We start from the raw sequence: 18,663 nt of genomic DNA on the forward strand, positions 1-18,663 counted from the left end.
AGAAGGGTCCATCACCTGACTGCAATACCCAACCAAAAGCAAAGGCACTGACATGTCACGAACACACAGCTGGACTAAGCACTTAAAGAAAGCATGTTCATACTGGTTCGGTGCATAGACCACCAAGAGATAGAATGTAATACAGACTAAAGTAATTTTTTTAGCATAAGATAGCGTCCATATTCATCTTTTAAAATTGTTTCTATTTTACACAAAGATTTTCTGATAAGAACTGACACTCTTGCTTTCTTACGGGGAAAGGAAAAGTAATATACCCCACCCACCCCACGTTTTTTTTATGTACAGCGTCTGTCAACTTAGTCTCCTGTAAACATGCAATATCTGCATGGTAGCGATTTAAGTGGGCAAGCATATTACTGCATTTAGTAGTGGATGTGGTACTGGAAACATTCCAGGAAATCACATGTACAGTCATCTTAGATTCCCCACCCAAACTTTAAAGGGCATCTGGAATATCATGGCACACTTACAATATACAAGACTCCCAGGGTGCCCAGCCCTCACCTCCCAGAGTGCACAGCAAAATGGTACATAATCATACAGATTCTGGAGGTAATGAGTGGCCAAAAAAATAAAAAGATGAATCAAAGGAAAACAAAAAGAGGAATTCAGAAATATCCCTGTGCATCTACCAAATAACGTACAACCCAATCTATACAAGAAAAACCATGCCAACATCCCATCCATTAACAGAATGTGATCACATCACTGATGCTAACCAGGGTCCCACCACCAAAAGTTTGCCAGTTGGCTTAAGAATGGTTATACCAAAAGTTCACACCCAGCCCGACAGACATGGAAATAAGATATAGTAATCTAGTAACAAGTTAGATATGAGCAATATATTTCCAGCAAAACAATTGTACAGAAACGTGAAGCATATCAATTATAAAGGGGATACACAACATACTCTGTCAGCTTAATAATACAGTTTGCACGGTGCAGACTCCTACTCAGAAAACATTCCATAGGCACTGCAGAGTCAGACTCCTCGAAAAAGCATATGCTCTCACAATTCAAAAAATAGAAAGGAAAATTGAGGACGCGCTTTGTAATCCCAGCACAGCCAAAATGAACAGAGTGCTGTGTCACTCCAAAGCACTTCAGGTTGTAGGACGAGATTCCACTGTCTTGATCTTATCTTCTCTAACTGCTCACTCTCCAGTTTCTGTGCCTCAGCTCTTCTCCTCACTTACCATCATCTGATAACTTTCACACTTAAACAACCTCCTCCCAGTCCCATCCAATCTCAACCAATGCATTTAAGAATATTCAGGCTATTGACCATTCTACTCAGTCCTCCAGTGTTTAAAATCTCTTCTCAACCACCATGTTATCCAAGTCTGCCAATGAGGCTGCCTCTTCCTATAATACTACTCTCTCCCCTGCTCTGGATACCCTCACTCCTCCCATTCTCTGTTCTGTAAGGCGTACCAAACCCCAGCCTTGACTGACCACTAGAATCCACTACCTACATTCCTGTGCCTGCTCTGCCGAACACCTTTGGCTGAAATCCTGTGTCCATGCCGAATTCATACATTTCAAATTCAAATTCTTGCTGACTTCCTTCCAGTCTCACTTGTCAAACAGGATTACTACATCCAGTTGACAAACTCTCGTGGCTCAAACCCTCAAAGTCTCTTTGCCACACTGAGCTCTCTCCTCAAAGTGCCTTCACCTCCAACTTCCCCTTCACTTTCTCCCCAGACTCTGGTTGAATACTTTCATGATAAGGTTCACAAGATCAAACTTGAATTCTCAACCAAGTCACCTCCACCTCTCCTTCCCTTAGTCCATTCTCTCAACCCTCCTTCAACCCCTGCCTCCTTTTCTTCCTTTTCTGAAATCACTGAAGAAGAAACTGCACGTTTTCTTTCCTCCATGAAACTAACTACCTGTGCCTCTGAATCTATTCCCACCCATCTACTTACCACTCGCTTTCCTACTGTCATCCCTATTATGTCATATCCTCAATCTTTCACTTTCCACTGTGAATGTTCCTGATGCCTTCAAACATGCTGTAGTCACACCACTCCTTAAAAAAACCTTCTATGGACCCTACCTGTCCTTCCAACTATTGCCCCATCTCCCTCCTCCCTTTTCTATCCAAGATACTAGAACGTGCTGTTCACCGCCATTGTCTTGACTTTCTTTCATCTCAAGCTATTCTTGATCCAACTGGCTTTCATCCTCTTCACTGAACTGAAACAGCACTTGCTAAAGTCTCCAGTGACCTGTTCCTGGCCAGATCCAAAGGTCTCTATTCTATCCTCATCCTACTTGATCTATCTGCATGCTTTTGACACTGTTGACCACAGCCTACACTTTGATACGCTGTCCTCACTTGGATTTCAGGGCTATGTTCTTTTTATCTTTCCCACCATACTTTTAGTGTACACTCTGGTGGATTCTCCTCCACTTCTATCCCACTATCAGTTGGTGTACCTCAGGGATATGTCCTGGGACCTCTTCTTTTCTCTATCTATACTTCTTCCCTTGGTACTTTGATCTCATACCATGGTTTTCAGTATCACCTTTACGCTGATGTCTCCCAGATCTACTTCTCCACACTAAAAATTTCAGCAGGAATCCAGGCCAAAGTATTAGCCTGCCTGTCTGACACTGCTGCCTGGATGTCTCACTGCCATCTGAAACTAAACATGACCAAGACTGAGCTTCTTATCTTTCACCCTAAACCAACCTCTCCTCTTCCCCCATTCTCTATGTCTCATCAGTTCGTAATCTTGGGGTCATCTTCAACTCCTCTCTCTCTCCTTCTCCGCACATATTCAACAGACTGCTAAAACCTGTTGTTTCTTTTTCTATAGTATCACCAAAATTCAACTTGCTTCTCACAGATCTCCCACTAAGCCATCTCTCTACCCAGGGCCAGTCTTAGCAAGTGCGGGGCCCTATGTAGACCAATTTGGTGGGGCCCCATCCTAGCCCCGCCCCAGCCCCACCCCAGCTCCACCTCCATTGATAAGATTATTTAATTTTTAGAACATTTTTTATGAAATTCCAAATAAAGACAAATGAAGCTAAACTTGTACAGAAAAACTGATTGAAATAATTAACACAATGCTATCATGAACCCCCCTCCCCAGAAATTATTCAGTTCAAGTCCACTACAATTAGTAGTTCCAATTCTCATAACCACGGGGGGTCAGAGGTGCGGACACACAATCTCTCCACTGCAAAACACTATACACAAACTTGTACAAAAACACACTCATAACCTTACCAAACCATAACAGCACTAATTCCAAGGACAGGACGAGCTACAACCTTATGCTTGGAAAGGCAGAACTGTAATTACACCAGGCTCTAAAACATCAATACACTACCCCGTGAAAAAAAAAGGGCTGCAAATACTACACGCTAGCAGGATACTGTACCTTGATCACACATGAAAAACACATGGCACAACAAATATGAAGGCAAAATACTGAACTGGAAAGTTACCTCAAGAAGTCAGACTCAGCATGCAGCAATACTAGAAAAATTGAAACTTACATGCAAAATATAAGATGCACATTTCTAAAAGCTGACATATTCCAATTATTAAATTCTGAATAAAATACTTTTTTTCTACCTTTGTTGTCTGATCATTTAGTTTTTCTATTCGCTTTGGTCCCAGTGTCTTCTGTTTTATGCAGTGTCTTCTTTCCATTTGATATTTTTTTCTCTCACCATGTCCACCATCCTCCTGTGTCCTTATGTGTTCTGTCTACCATTTGTAGCCCTATCCCTATCCTTTCTCCAGTTTCAGCATCTGCCTTCAAAGTGTTCCGATCCAGCCCTTAAATTCAGTATTTTCCCCTCCATCCATATCCAGCATTTCTCCTCTCTCCCCTCCCCTCCATTTCCAGCAATTTCTATTCTCGCTGGGCCCTGGCCTCCAATCCATGTTCATCCTTGGCCCTCTCTGCCGTTCCCTCCTCCATCCACATCCAGCAATTCTCCTCTCTCCCCTCCATTTCCAGCAATTTGTCCTCTCCCTGGGCCCTGCCCTCCCATCCATGTCCATCCTTGGCCCTCTCTGCTATTCCCTCCTTCATCCACATCCAGCAATTCTCCTCTCTCCCCTCCTCTCCATTTCCAGCAATTTCTCCTCTCCCTGGGCCCTGCCCTCCCATCCATCCATGCCCATCGTCCCCTGCCCCCTCCATTCATCCCTATCCAGCAGCAATTCCCCTCTCTCCCTTCCATGAACTCTGCCCTCCCATCCATGCTCCTCTCTCCCCTGCCCTCCCGCTCCCATGTCCCAACTGCCCACCCTCTTCTCCCCCCCAAGATCCTTTCCTTTTTTTTTCTTTTAAATTTACCTCCGTCCGGCAGCACAGGCACAGCGTCAGTGAAGGAGGCGGCGCTCCCGAGTTCCGACATCTCTGGCCTTCCCTTTGCTCAGGGGCCCGCCTTCTTCTGACGTCATTTCCTTGACGTCAGAAGAAGGCGGAACCCTGAGCGAAGGGAAGGGGGAAGGCTCGAGACGTCGGGAGCGCCGCCTCCTTCACTGACGCTGCGCTGCCCGACGGAGGTAAAAAATTTAAAAGGAAGGTAAATTTAAATAGGGAATCGGGAGCGGCTCGGCTTAAGACTGGCCCTGTCTCTACCCTTCAATTTGTTCAAAATTCTGCTGCACGACTTACATTCCGCTAGTGTTGCTATGCTCATATTAGCCCTCTCCTCAAGTCACTTCATTGGCTCCCTATCTGTTTCGGCATACAGTTCAAATTCTTCTTATTGACTTACAAGTGCATTCACTCTGCAGCTCCTCATTACCTCTCCACTCTCATCTCTCCCTACACTCCTCCCCAGGAACTCCGTTCACTGGGTAAATCTCTCTTATCTGCACCCTTTTCCTCCACCGCTAACTCCAGACTCCATTCCTTTTATCTTGCTTCACCATATGCCTGGAATAAACTTCCTGAGCCGGTACGTCCAGCTCCATCTCTGGCTGTCTTCAAGTCGAGGCTAAAAAGTCTACCTTTTAAAAAGTCACTTGTTCAGTACCCATGTTTTATCATTCCCACCTTAGTAATTCCCTTATCCCCATATTTTTTCTGCTCGTCTGTCCTAATTAGATTGTAAGCTCTGTTGAGCAGGGACTGTCTCTTCATGTCCAGTGTACAGTGCTGTGTACATCTAGTAGTGCTACAGAAATGATAAGTAGTAGTGAGTAGTGGAGTGCCTCAAGGATCGGTGCTGGAGCCGATTCTGTTCAATATATTTGTGAGTGACATTGCCGAAGGGTTAGAAGGTAAAGTTTGCCTATTTGCAGACGATACTAAGATTTGTAACAGAGTGGACACCCGGGAGGGAGTGGAAAACATGAAAAAGGATCTGCGGAAGCTTGAAGAATGGTCTAAGGTTTGGCAATTAAAATTCAATGCGAAAAAATGCAAAGTGATGCACTTAGGGAAGAGAAATCCACAGGAGACATATGTGTTAAGCGGGGAGAGTCTGATAGGTACGGAAGAGGAGAGGGATCTTGGGGTGATAGTATCTGAGGATCTGAAGGCGACGAAACAGTGTGACAAGGCGGTGGCCGTAGCGAGAAGGTTGCTAGGCTGTATAGAGAGAGGTGTGACCAGCAGAAGAAAGGAGGTGTTGATGCCCCTGTACAAGTCGTTGGTGAGGCCCCACCTGGAGTATTGTGTTCAGTTTTGGAAGCAGTATCTTGCGAAGGATGTAAAAAGAATTGAAGCGGTGCAAAGAAAAGCTACGAGAATGGTATGAGATTTGCGTTACAAGACGTATGAGGGGAGACTTGCAGACCTGAACATGTATACTCTGGAGGAAAGGAGAAACAGGGGTGATATGATACAGAGGTTCAAATATTTGAAAGGTATTAATCCACAAACGAATCTTTTCCAGAGATGCGAAGGCAGTAGAACGAGAGGACATGAAATGAGATTGAAGGGGGGCAGACTCTTGTCACCTTTCGTTTAGACTACTGCAATCTGCTTCTTGCTGGCCTCCCACTTAGTCACCTCTCCCCTCTCCAGTCGGTTCAAAACTCTGCTGCCCGTCTCATCTTCCGCCAGGGTCGCTTTACTCATACTACCCCTCTCCTCAAGACCCTTCACTGGCTCCCTATCCGTTTTCGCATCCTGTTCAAACTTCTTCTACTAACCTATAATTGTACTCACTCTGCTGCTCCCCAGTATCTCTCCACACTCGTCCTTCCCTACACCCCTTCCCGTGCACTCCACTCCATGGATAAATCCTTATCTGTTCCCTTCTCCACTACTGCCAACTCCAGACTTCGCGCTTTCTGTCTCGCTGCACCCTACGCCTGGAATAAACTTCCTGAGCCCCTACGTCTTGCCCCATCCTTGGCCACCTTTAAATCTAGACTGAAAGCCCACCTCTTTAAGATTGCTTTTGACTCGTAACCACTTGTAACCACTCGCCTCCACCTACCCTCCTCTCTTCCTTCCCATTCACATTAATTGATTTGTTTACTTTATTTATTTTTTGTCTATTAGATTGTAAGCTCTTTGAGCAGGGACTGTCTTTCTTCTATGTTTGTGCAGCGCTGCGTACGCCTTGTAGCGCTATAGAAATGCTGAATAGTAGTAGTAGTAGTAGACTCAGGAAAAATGTCAGGAAGTACTTTTTCACGGAGAGAGTGGTGGATGCTTGGAATGCCCTCCCGCGGGAGGTGGTGGAGATGAAAACAGTAGCAGAATTCAAACATGCGTGGGATAAACATAAAGGAATCCTGTTCAGAAGGAATGTATCCTTGGGAGCTTAGCCAAGTTTAGGTGGCAGAGCAGATGGTGGGAGGCGGGGCTAGTGGTTGGGAGGCGGGGATAGTGCTGGACAGACTTATACGGTCTGTGCCAGAGCCGGTGGTGGGAAGCGGGGCTGGTTGGGAGGCAGGGATAGTGCTCGGCAGACTTATACGGTCTGTGCAAGAGCTGGTGGTGGGAGGTGGGACTGGTAGTTGGGAGGTGAGGATAGTGCTGGGCAGACTTCTACGGTCTGTGCCAGAGCCGGTGGTTGGGAGGCGGAGATAGTGCTGGGCAGACTTATACGGTCTGTCCCAGAGCTGGTGGTGGGAGGTGGGACTGGTAGTTGGGAGGCGGGGATAATGCTGGGCAGACTTACACGGTCTGTGCCAGAGCTGGTGGTGGGAGGCGAGGCTGATGGTTAGGAGGCGGGGATAGTGCTGGGCAGACTTACACGGTCTGTGCCAGAGCTGGTGGTGGGAAGCGAAGCTGGTGGTTGGGAGGCGGGGATAGTGCTGGCCAGACTTATACAGTCTGTGCCCTGAAGAGGACAGGTACAAATAAAAAGTAGCATATATGAATTTATCTTGTTGGGCAGACTGGATGGACTGTGCAGGTCTTTTTCTGCCATCATCTACTATGTTACTATGTAGTATATCCTGCGTGCTGAGAAAGTCCTATGCTGCAGCAAAGTTGTCGTATACATCCCATTTTGGAAGATCTTCTATACTGCTGGGTATATAAATATAAATCGGATCCCATGCTCAGAAAGGGTGATACACAGTGGGTAGACTCTTTCTGTCTTTCAAACAAAGCTGCAGAGTAGTCCTGGAAGAAACTCTCTGGGACCCCTTCATAGGTCAATAATTCACACCGTGCTCCGTATTGCTTCATTGTTTCCGCTTTATGGAGATAATTATGAAATTTGGCAATAACGATGCATGGTCTATTGTCTCTCCCACCTAGGGTTACCATATGGCTCCAGAAAAAGGAGGACGGATTGAGCCAGCCGGGTTTTACTTCCATTGCTTTCCATTGAAAGCAATGGAAGTAAAACCCGGCTGGCGCAATTGCTTTCCATTGAAAGCAATGGAAGTAAAACCCGGCTGGCTCAATCCGTCCTCCTTTTTCTGGAGCCATATGGTAACCCTACTCCCACCTTCTTCTTTTCTAGGTGGTGGGCTCACTCTAAATGGGCTGGGCCAAGGCCCTCCCCATTGAGGCAACAGCTTCTCCAGCCATCTCTCCAGTTCAAGTAATAAAATGCTGCTCCAGGATAGTCTTGGGGATCCCCCAGAATTGTATGTTTCCACAATGGGACCTGTTTTCAAGATCTTCTAGTTTAGCTGCATGAGTCTTCACCTCTTCCTGTAGCATCTTTACCTCCACAGCTGAACCACTTGCGTCACCTTCCAGGTCAGACACTCAAGCCTCTATCTCCATAGTGCATTTGTTGGTTTCTGTCAGCAAGGCAACGAGGCAAGTGATTTGACCGGAGAGGCTCTCCAAATGCAGGCCCAGCCCTTGCTTAACTGCCTGCTCAACATCTGAAAGCAATGCTGCTGTAAATTGGGTTACCACTCCACTGGTGGGAGTCGCCATCTTAACCTCCCCTTGCTTCCCAAAGGTGCAATCCACCCAGGCTGGTTTAGAGATCATAGCGTCACTCATCCGCTCAAAATTCTCCATAAAACCAGTGCACTATGAAGGGGAAAGAAATGGCCACAAATAGTGATCAAAATATCAATAAAGTGCCTTGGAGTTGGTCATACAGATATCTTCCCGCGTTTACAGCATCACCTGATCTCTCACATCAAATCTGACCTTTTCTATTATATCTTTTTCTGGCCATAAGCTAACGTTAGTGTCAGGAGTGCTGGAAGTCAAAATTATTGCTGGACATACTTATATTAATATGAAACCAGCTTGACAATATTAAACCAGTTTCTGACCTCTGAGAACCACCCCCTCCCTCAGGAAGCACTGAGGATGGCACCAAATGGTGGTCAGAGGCCTGATAGCCCTTTGGTTTCTCAATTACTCTTGATTAACATACCTTTTGTTCCATCTGGGAGCAGGGCTGCAGAGCAACCAAAGCCAGACAGTGAGGCTCCATGACTAGTAACTTCAAACAGGACAACCTGTGAAAGTTGTCACCTTTCCTGACTTCAGAAAGTATCTGGAGTTCTGTAAAGGAAATAACTGGGAAGGAGAGAAGTTTTTGATCTCTCTCTGCTCCTGTTCCCGCGCTCTGTTCTTAGTAGGTATAAAGCAGAGCACAGGGGGGCACTTCTCTCTCGGTCTCTGAACCCGCAGGGCACGGGACTCTGCTGGGCTGCCTTTGTTTCACACCTCCATCTTTAGCCACCAGAACACAGAGCTCTGGTGGCTGGCAGCTTCTCTCTCTTCCTTTCCCTCTACACACATATATACCTCCTGCAGCACAACCCCAAGGCTTCTCCCTTCCTCTGAACAAACACCCTATCCTTTCTTTCTCTCCCTAAACACACACAGATACAGCCCTGTACCAGTTACCTGTACTAAGAACTGTGAGCCAATACATATATGCAAATATAATATACTTTATATATCCAAATCCGTGTGGATTGCATATTCTTTGGGAACCCACTGCCTCTGTAAACTGGACCCCGGGACCACCCTAGACAACGACAGCTGACATACCACACAATCATTTTTTTAAAATTAACATGGGAGCATTTACTGCCTCCTATTTAGGAGGCACTAAGAGCTCCTGCATTATGGACATGCTAACCAGCTAGCGCTAGCGCGGTAGTAATGCTGGCAAACTAACTGATGAGCGCATCCATGCCCATTCTTTGCCTGACACGCTCCCTCCCTTCAAAAATACAAAAAAAATAAATAACGCATGCATAGTGCACACAGATGACAAACAGAATGCTTTAGCACGTCCTGCATTAGGCCATTTTTCATGCATAAGTCACATATTAGTGCCTAATGTAGCTTAGCAGAAGGGCCTCTAAGTGATTAAGTATTCTAGTCATAAAACATTATACACAGAATATCATTCTAAAATTTAAACTACTCAACCAAAAAGTGAGTTATATAAGATTGATAATAAAATTCTTTACCTCTCCTGGTCGTACTTTAATATAAAAGTTATTGCGTCTATAGGAGATTTTCAAAATTTTTGGCCAGGCAAAGCGGTTGATTCTGAGTCTGTCCTTATAAATAAGCAGCCCATTGGAACATACACCAAGCATGATGTCCACACCTTCAGAATCCTATCAAAGTTGAAAAAAAAAGGAACAGAAATATAAAAAACAAAGTTAGTGCAGCAGACTCGCTAGTTAACCAATGAGGTAATTGCTGTTCCTAATGATTCTAGGTGGATGTCAACCAGTACAAAACAGGCTTGAATTAGAAACTACAGAACAAGAAAATCACAACACTAACTACCCTAGATGGACAAAAGACCATGATAGAAATAGCACATCCCAAAGGTGAGTAGGGAATAAAGGCGAGAGATCGCTACTGCTGGAGGAAGGTTTAAACAACTCAATATGGAGAATAGACAACTAGTTCACTCAATTTACAAAAAAAGTGGAAGCACTTAGCTTTGTGCTGAATCGGCTTTTTGTTGATTACCTACTGTTTTCAAGATTGAAAAAACATCAGAAAAATTGAACACAATATAAAATACAGGAAGAATTTAATGTAACAGAAAATCTCCCCTCAAGCATGCCATGTGGACATTGGCTCCAAAGCAAGCAGCAAAGGTGCAGAAGAGTGGCACGTCACCTGCAGTCTTGTGCCGAGTTCCCTACTGACCACCTCCACACACAAAGCAGCACCTTTGCAGCCTGACCCCCTCCTCAATTGCCTACAGCTGCTCTAAACTGAGTAAGAGGTAACTTCTCATAGGTACACTGCTCAAAGGTGCTGTGGACTGCGACAAAAGAACTGGGCAAGCAAATTATGAATGCAAGTCTTAACAGACTGTGTCCCTAATGATGTCTGGAAGACACAGAGCAAAGGTCAAGATTCCACAACTGCCTTGCCCCCTGAGCAGACTGTAGCCCAGGCTTGCTTGCGTGTGTTTGTCAGTGACGCAGGATTCTACTCTACACCTCCCCTGAGTAGACTGCAAGCACGGGTAGGCAACAGGATTCCATTACCACATCCATACCAGCAGCCCCTCTCCATGTCAGGGGCTGCTGCGGGCAGAACATGAAAACAGAGACAGTAGGCAGGCACAGGCAGCAGCCAGTGCTCAGTGATAAACCACTCGTGACCCACGAAAAGTAGGAAGTCACCAGATACTAGGGCCTTGGGGCAAACACATAGGCAACCTGAAAGCAGCAGGAGGGATTTTCAGGACCTGTCCAGTCACTGACTGCACTGGGTGACCTCAGGTGAGGATTGAAGATGAATAGGAACTGCCTGCAAACTGAGCTCCTGAAAGACATAAGTGATACACATAGAAAAGTAATACACAGTGCTAATGTGAATGCTGCTGCATTGCCTGTACTCAGAGACTCAGATACCATGGTCTCTGTGAGGCACCACTTTTATTGTTTACATCTTTAAGAAACTCATTCAGTGCTGTTCCCATTCATCTCTAATCCCCACCTAAGGCAATCCAAAGCAGTCATGGGCAGATGATCAAAGGCAAACATAGGCGCTATACGCCATTAGTGCTGGACTAGCGCCTGTGTTTGCCTGCACCCTATGAACAGAGTAGGCGAGCGCAAATAGCATGCAAATGCATGCTAAACAGGGCATTAGTTATTCCTCCCCAATGCTCAGTGGGGCAGCGCACCAAATATTAGCACTGCTCCAACAGCAAACCCTAAGCCAGCTCAAAGCTGGCATTAGGGTTTGCAGAGCATCAGGGAAGAATTGGGAGCCCTGTCCAGCATGAATTTGTAAGCTTACAGGCCACCCCACCCCCCAGACATAAGGGGCTGGAGGTCGAGTAGACCTCCATCCTCACCCCCCACGTACAAAGGTTTCCCTGGGATGTGCCGGGTTATATGGTACTGAAGCCCCAACCCAGTGCATCCCATTATGCACCAGGCAGTGTGCCGCCATTTTGGATGTGGCACTCGCAGGAGGAGGGAGTGCAACTCCCTCCTCGTGCTTCAAGGTACAGGGGATTTGGGGGGGGGCACTAGGCCACCAGGGTGGGGGGTGAAGGGTGCCCGCTGGGCCACTATGGAAACTTTTTTGCATGGTGGGGGAAGGGAGAATGGAGGTTCACAGGACCTCCAGCCCCTTGCGTGTGGGGGTGGGCAGGGGGAACTGGGTGAGCTAGAACTAGGAAATAGGGTAAGGATTGGAGTGGGGGCCAGTGATGATGAGGACTAGGGTTTATTGGGATGGAGTAGCAACTATGCCTGGTGCTCTGGGGGGGGATTTCATTGGGACAGAAGGGATTCCTAGTAGCTCCTGCCCATGCCAGCTCCAATCTCAAAATTGCAGCCGCAACCTCTAGCAGCAGTTTCACATACTATGTAGCCTTCCTCCAGGACCCGTCTCCCTAATTAACCCTCCCTCACCCATAGGCCCTCTAGGCCTATCTTACTGTGCCTGGTGGTTTGGCGCGGGGGGGGGGGGGGGGGGGGGTCATTGAGGCAGGAGCAATCTCCTGTCACTTCTTGCTGGCTCCAATTACAAATAGCTGCCACGATCTCTAGCAGTAGACTCACAGTGACTTTAGGCTTGCATTCATGCATATTGCTAGATGTCATGCTGCCATTTTGAGATGACAGCCAGCACTGGCGACTGGGGATCACTCCTGCACCAACAACTCCTCCAGACCACCACACATAGTAAACATAGGTCTAGGGAGGCTAGAGGGGGGGATTCTGGAGGGGGTTTCTATATTTGGTCAAGGGGGGGTACACTTGTTTGCGGGAGGGTCACATGCTCTGCAGTGCCTTAAAAAATAAAATAAAATCAGTGGTTCCATAATGGACTAGTTCTATTGTGGCACCAATTGCGCCAGTTAGAACATAAATGGTGGGAAAAAGTTTGCAAGAATTATAAGATAAATGCAAGGGAATAAATTTTATTATTCAGAGGTGCAGTATTACAAAAATGGATTACATCAGTAAAAACCTGCATAAAATTGATAATCCACATCACCTTTATAAAATTGTTAATCATTCAATATCTTCTTGTGATTCATCTCCTTAAAATGAGCATTGACAACTCCTAGTTTTGCAGATTATTTCCATAATAAGGTGGCAAGTTTGATAAGGGATCAGGTTTTGCTGCAGTCTGGGTCTTAGATCCCCTTTTTCAGTTTACATTCTTCAGCAATGGCTTTGGACTTAATCCCTTTTCCAACTTTTCTCAATGCAGTGAAGCCTTCGGTGGCATACTTGGTTAATCTTTCTTTTCAAACTGGCAATGTTCCTGACAGACTAAAAGAAGCTGTCATAACTCCTATTTTAAAGAAGGGCAAAAAGGCTTAGGATGGGAATTCTAGTTTTCATCCTATTTCAAACTTATCCCTACTCACCAAAGTCTTGGAGAACATAGTTTTACAGCAGTTAGATTTTTTAGAAAAGAGACAAATTTTGCATTCAGATCAATCGGGCTATAGGCATCAACACAGTACGGAATCTATTACTGTCAATAGTGAATGATGTGTTGGTTATGGGTGATCAGGGCTATGTTGTTCTTTGGCTTCAACTGGATTTGAGTGCCATCTTGGATACTCTCATATGAACTACTTGATTTGATGTTTTGTTCTGCTGTTTTAAATTGGTTTCAATCTTAATTTTTTTACAATCACATACAATTCATATGCTGGAATCAGGAGTTATCCTCTTACAGGAAATTGGAAAGGGGTTGACGCAGGGTTCATTGCTCTCTCCATTGCTTTGCAATTTATACCTTGCATCACATAAAGAACTTATTGATGGTAGGGGACTTACATTTCACTTTTCTGCTGATGATATTCAATTACTTGTTTTCAAGAAGAAAGATCAATCATATGTGATGTCTTATCTTAATTGTAAACTTATTTTCTTAGAAAAATGGTTGGTGATCATTATTTGATTCTGAATACAGATAAATCTACTGAAGTGTCTATCTAGTGGGTCTAAACCACTTATTGTTCAGCCAGAACAGGATATTATTACTCTGGATTTCATTGTGATAGTTCATTAAAATTTGACAAACATATTGGTAATGTGGTAAGATCATGTCATTTTCAGTCGATGCTGATTTGTCATCTTAAACCTGATTAAAATAGTCCATGTGTTTGTAACAAGCAGACTTAATTATTACAACTCCTTGTTTCATGGACTTACTAAAATAAGTCAAAAAAGACTTCAACTAGTCCAGAATACAATGGCTCGTTTAATAGTAAGTGCCAAGAAATTGGATCATATTACTCCAATCTTGAGAAAACTGCATGTTACCAGTTTCAGCTAGGATCACTTACGTTATTGTTTAAAGATTTTAGTATGGGAGTGCCTAAATATCTATTGGACAAATTGATTAAATAAGCACATCAACTCTCTTTGTGTTCTTCTCAACGATGCATATTGCAGCTTCTGTCATTAAAATCAGGGAGGTAAACTTCCACTAGAAACAGAACGTTTTACTAAATAGGACCATCCTTGTGGAATTCTTTGCCAGTTAATGTCAGTGGTGTGGTCCTGTAACCTTGGAATTCATAAAGCCTCGAAAACTTGGATTTTTGAGAATACTTTTGGTGGATGATTTCAGGATTTCTGTTTTCATTTATGATCTGACATTTGAATGATATTTGTTATTGCTTGATGTATATTATATCACATTGTTTATGTTTTTACCTTATTTTTTATTGTAAACCGCTTTTAAACAGTTGTAATAAGCAGTATATCAAATTATTAAATCAAATCATAAGATATATTGGACATGACCTGAAAGTTATACAGGTACTGGCCGATATTTAGTACCAGTACCCACACAGCTAAAGCGGGCATAGTTAGGACTGCTTTTTGTGTGGTTCTATGTACCCGCTTAGCTATGTGGGCACTGTCACTGAACAATGTCAGTCCCCTGCCCCTAACTGCCTGCTCCTCCCTTTAGAAGATAGTGTCCCTCCTTTTCTCTCACAATATCAAGAACTATCAGGAACACAGACCTTTCAAACACAATGCAAAACCCATTTGTTTTGGCCTTTGTCCTATTAGAGGCAAAAAAAAAAAACATATTGGGGTACATATGTATAAACATTTCTCATGTTGTGGCAGCAAGTGCGGTTTTTGCACAAATCCTATGTTCATGTGTAATCTCTCAGCCTCCTTAAAATACAGCTGCCTTTGGCGCTAGCTCCTTCCTGTCGGAACCGACAGGGTCACCCTTCGTGGGAACCAAGGACTCAGAAGAACCTCGGTTAGAGACTCTTAACAACAATGGAAGGAGCAGAGGGCAGTATGTCCGAAAAAACGCCACGGATTGAGAGGAGAGGAACTGAGGGACAGGGAGAGATACTTGGATGGTCATCTGTAAGGTATGAGCTTCCCAAAGAGTTGGTAGTTAAACCAAAGGAAGTGACATTGGATACACTGTGGGATTTAATGTCCACCCTGGAACAAACATTTATTAAGCAAATTAATGACATTGTACCGAGAGTAAAATCTCTGGAAGTTGATTTACAAAAAAGAGAGGAAGAAGTAAAAGCTTTGGATGTTAAAGTTGATAAAATAGATCAAAGAACTGTGAAGTTGGAAACATTACAACCAATGATGGTAAAAGATTTGACAAATCTCAGGCAAAGAATGGAAATATTTGATAATTATACTAAAAATCATAATCTGAGATTTGTTAATTTTCCTAAAGTACCTAATGTAGCCCCTCTTGAGATGTTAAAACGTTACCTACATGAAAACTTGAATATTCCGGATCAGAATTTACCACCATTTTCTCAAGCCTATTATATCCCAGGGAGAGACTTGAATCCTGTGACTGATCAGCCTATAGATGTTTCTCTTTTGCTTGAAACTTCAGACACTGAAATGGCAACAGCCGCCACTCTTGTGGCGACAGTTGCACTATTGCCTGACGGAGATTGGATCCTCCGTCTGTTTTTCCGAAATAAAGCAAAGCCTTTTTTAGGTTTGAAAATACTACTTTTTCCTGATGTCTCTAAAGAGACTAGACGACAGAGGAAACAATTTTTGCTCCTCAAGCCTGAAGTTTTGCACTTGGGGGGTACCTTTCTTTTAAGATACCCCTGCAAGTGCATAATAAGGCTTCGGGGAAAAATATGTGTTTACAGAGCCTGCTCATGTCTCAGCGTTTGTAACCTCAGTGAAATTGGAACAGCGTAAATGAAAAGTTGTTAACTCAACCTAACAGAGAATGTTAAATCCTTTATTTTTTCCTTGTTTTTTTTGTACTCCCTTGTTCCGAAGTCTTGGACCTTAATTTATGGACTTGAGTATCATTTTTCCTAGTGAAATTTTTTTAATTTCATTTGTTATTGTGATTATTATAATTGATTTCTTTATTGCTGGATGCTTTTCAAACAAGATGTTTCTTGTATAATATGTTTAAATCAATAAAAATAAATAAATAAATACAGCTGCCTCTTGTGAGGTGAACTGAGCCCCCTAACATTTAATGAAACCAGAATTTGATGTTGAGGTATCATATGAAGATATACCTAGTAGCACACCTGATTAAGGCCACTCCCAGAACATAAATGAGGTCAATATTAGCATATCAAGTTCAAAATCATAGAGGAAACAAAAACGAATGTCTTGCAGATGGTGTCCAAAATTCCTTTTATTGAATCTTCCAGATGATTCTACAGCAAATGAGACCCAACACGACTCGTGTTTCAGCCATACTGGCCTGCCTCAGGGGTCTAAACAATATTGTAAAAATCAACTACCATATAGACATGTATAAAATATACTATAAACCATGCTTTTGACATCCAAGACAAATGGGATCCTACCTAAAAAGTTGTCATGTCTTTACGTGCACATAAATATGATGGAAATTCTCTCCTGACATAATCTCTCTACTGAAATAAAGATTATCAGATCAATTAGTTTAAAAATATGTGTTGCCCTCAGTATTAAAATACATGTCCACTAAAACATAAAGTTAAGTGGTGAGACTCAAATAACTGAAAATCGCTCTTTAAAAAGATTTTACAAAAAAGATATTTAAGGCATTTTATAATTTATCAAAGGATGAACATTTTCCTGCCCGCGGAGAAAAGTTGTAACAGGTGTTCTCCATGTCCTCAGGATAATGCAGACCCACCTTTCTGCCCACCATCCCCTCAACAATGCTCAATTACGTAAAGGTATAACCTCTTTCCACTCCAACACAGTCTTCATTATGACATACTTCTCTGGGCCCTATTTTACTTTTTCACTTGCTATTCATGGAACTGAGAAACTGATGACGTCTACTGAGCGGGAAGGAGCACTCTGCGCTCTATTGGTTGAAGATCTCTGCTAATCAAGCTAGAGGGAGCGCGTTTGTTCAGGCAGCCCACAGAGAAGGCTACCCGTGTGTTTCTGTGTTATCCTAGGACCACTCAGAATACCTGTTACTGGTAAGCAACTACGTTTTAATTAAGTTTTTGTGATAGTGCTCTATCACAAGAGCAGTTGCAAGATCTCTTGTATAGAAGAATTCCATTTTTTCAGCTTTTCCAACTCAGGTATTTCTTACAGGGCTCTGATGCAAAAAGGAATTTGCATAAAGAGCTCTCTAAGCTGGAGGTGGTATTTAAATCAGAATGAAGGAAGGGCTTACTTTCAAATATATGTAGCATTAGAGGATCACCAAGCACCAAAAAGTCCTCCACTTTAGAGTAATTGAGCTGCGGTGGGGGAGCTAAGAATTTGGAAGAGAGGAATAGAACAATATCTATTTCTGTATCCACCATTGTTCCCTTATCACCAATTTTAGACAACATAGGTCCTGTGTTAGGGGAGAAAGCAGGTGATGGCATGAAGGGAAATGCTGGCAGGCGCGTGGAGGTAGGGGTACCTTAGAACACTTGAGGTGGGAGTGCTCTGTGATAGTTCAGTATTGGAAAGCTGTGTTGAAATTAATGGAATTAATGAAACAGTGGACAGAGGAGGACTGGTGAAGAGACCCAGGGTTATGTCTCTTGTAGAGAGGAGTGAACTGGCAAGATAGTGGGATGGGATGAGGGCTTACATACCTATTAGTTCTGGCTGCCAAAATGGCTATTGCTGGGAACTGGCTGCAAGAGGTGGGACCCAACCTGCTGGCCTAGAAAGGTGCAGTATATGTCTTGAAATTGTATGACGCAGTTACTACACAGCTTAGAGGTTCCAAAGAGGAGCATGATTGGAAAAGGTTGGGGGGCAATATGGAATGGGATATAATTATAGGGTTGGGGATTAGCGTTATGCTATCTTGGGAACTGAGCTCCACAATCTCTGCAAGGGAATTTATAATATTGTGGTTCACTTGTTCTATTTGATCATCTTGATGAGAACTGTTAAGTTATCTGGTACTGGAAATTGTTAGAAGACTGGCTTACTATTTTGTGTGGGGGAGTTAAGATTCTTTTTATTTTTGCTGAGATTTCTAATATTCTACAGTATGGTTTTGCTTTAAAATGTTCAAAACTTTATTAGAAATAATATTTGGAAAAAAAATAAATTAGAGAGACTGCAAATTCAAAAATTTCAAAAACTTTCTCTCAAGCTCCCTTCATTGCCAAACCCTTCATTCTCCAGCTGGTCATCTCTATCAGACCCCAGCACTTTAGGTTGTGTCCCTCCTTCCAGCAATTTAAAACTGAACTTAAGACATTTCTGTTTACTACAACCTATGGCTGGCCCCACCCCGCTTTGGCTCAACCGTCGGCTGGCCTGAATTTTCATATTTTCTGCCTACTCTTCTTCCCTTCCCTTCTTTC

The 18,663-nt window shown here is 43.6% G+C and overlaps 1 protein-coding gene across 9 annotated transcripts in view; it reads right to left on the reverse strand.

Annotated features, from left to right (window-relative positions):
* EPB41L2 (erythrocyte membrane protein band 4.1 like 2) overlaps positions 1–18,663 on the reverse strand; it is a 503,144-nt gene that overhangs the window by 172,661 nt on the left and 311,820 nt on the right. For all 9 annotated transcript variants that reach the window (XM_030196542.1, XM_030196541.1, XM_030196540.1 and 6 more), the window contains exon 9: positions 9,872–10,024. In XM_030196542.1, coding sequence (XP_030052402.1) covers positions 9,872–10,024 — 153 coding nt within the window. The remainder of the gene's footprint in view (positions 1–9,871; positions 10,025–18,663) is intronic.

Source organism: Microcaecilia unicolor, chromosome 3 (assembly GCF_901765095.1).
Source record: "Microcaecilia unicolor chromosome 3, aMicUni1.1, whole genome shotgun sequence".
In the NCBI taxonomy this organism is placed as follows: Eukaryota; Metazoa; Chordata; class Amphibia; order Gymnophiona; family Siphonopidae; genus Microcaecilia; species Microcaecilia unicolor.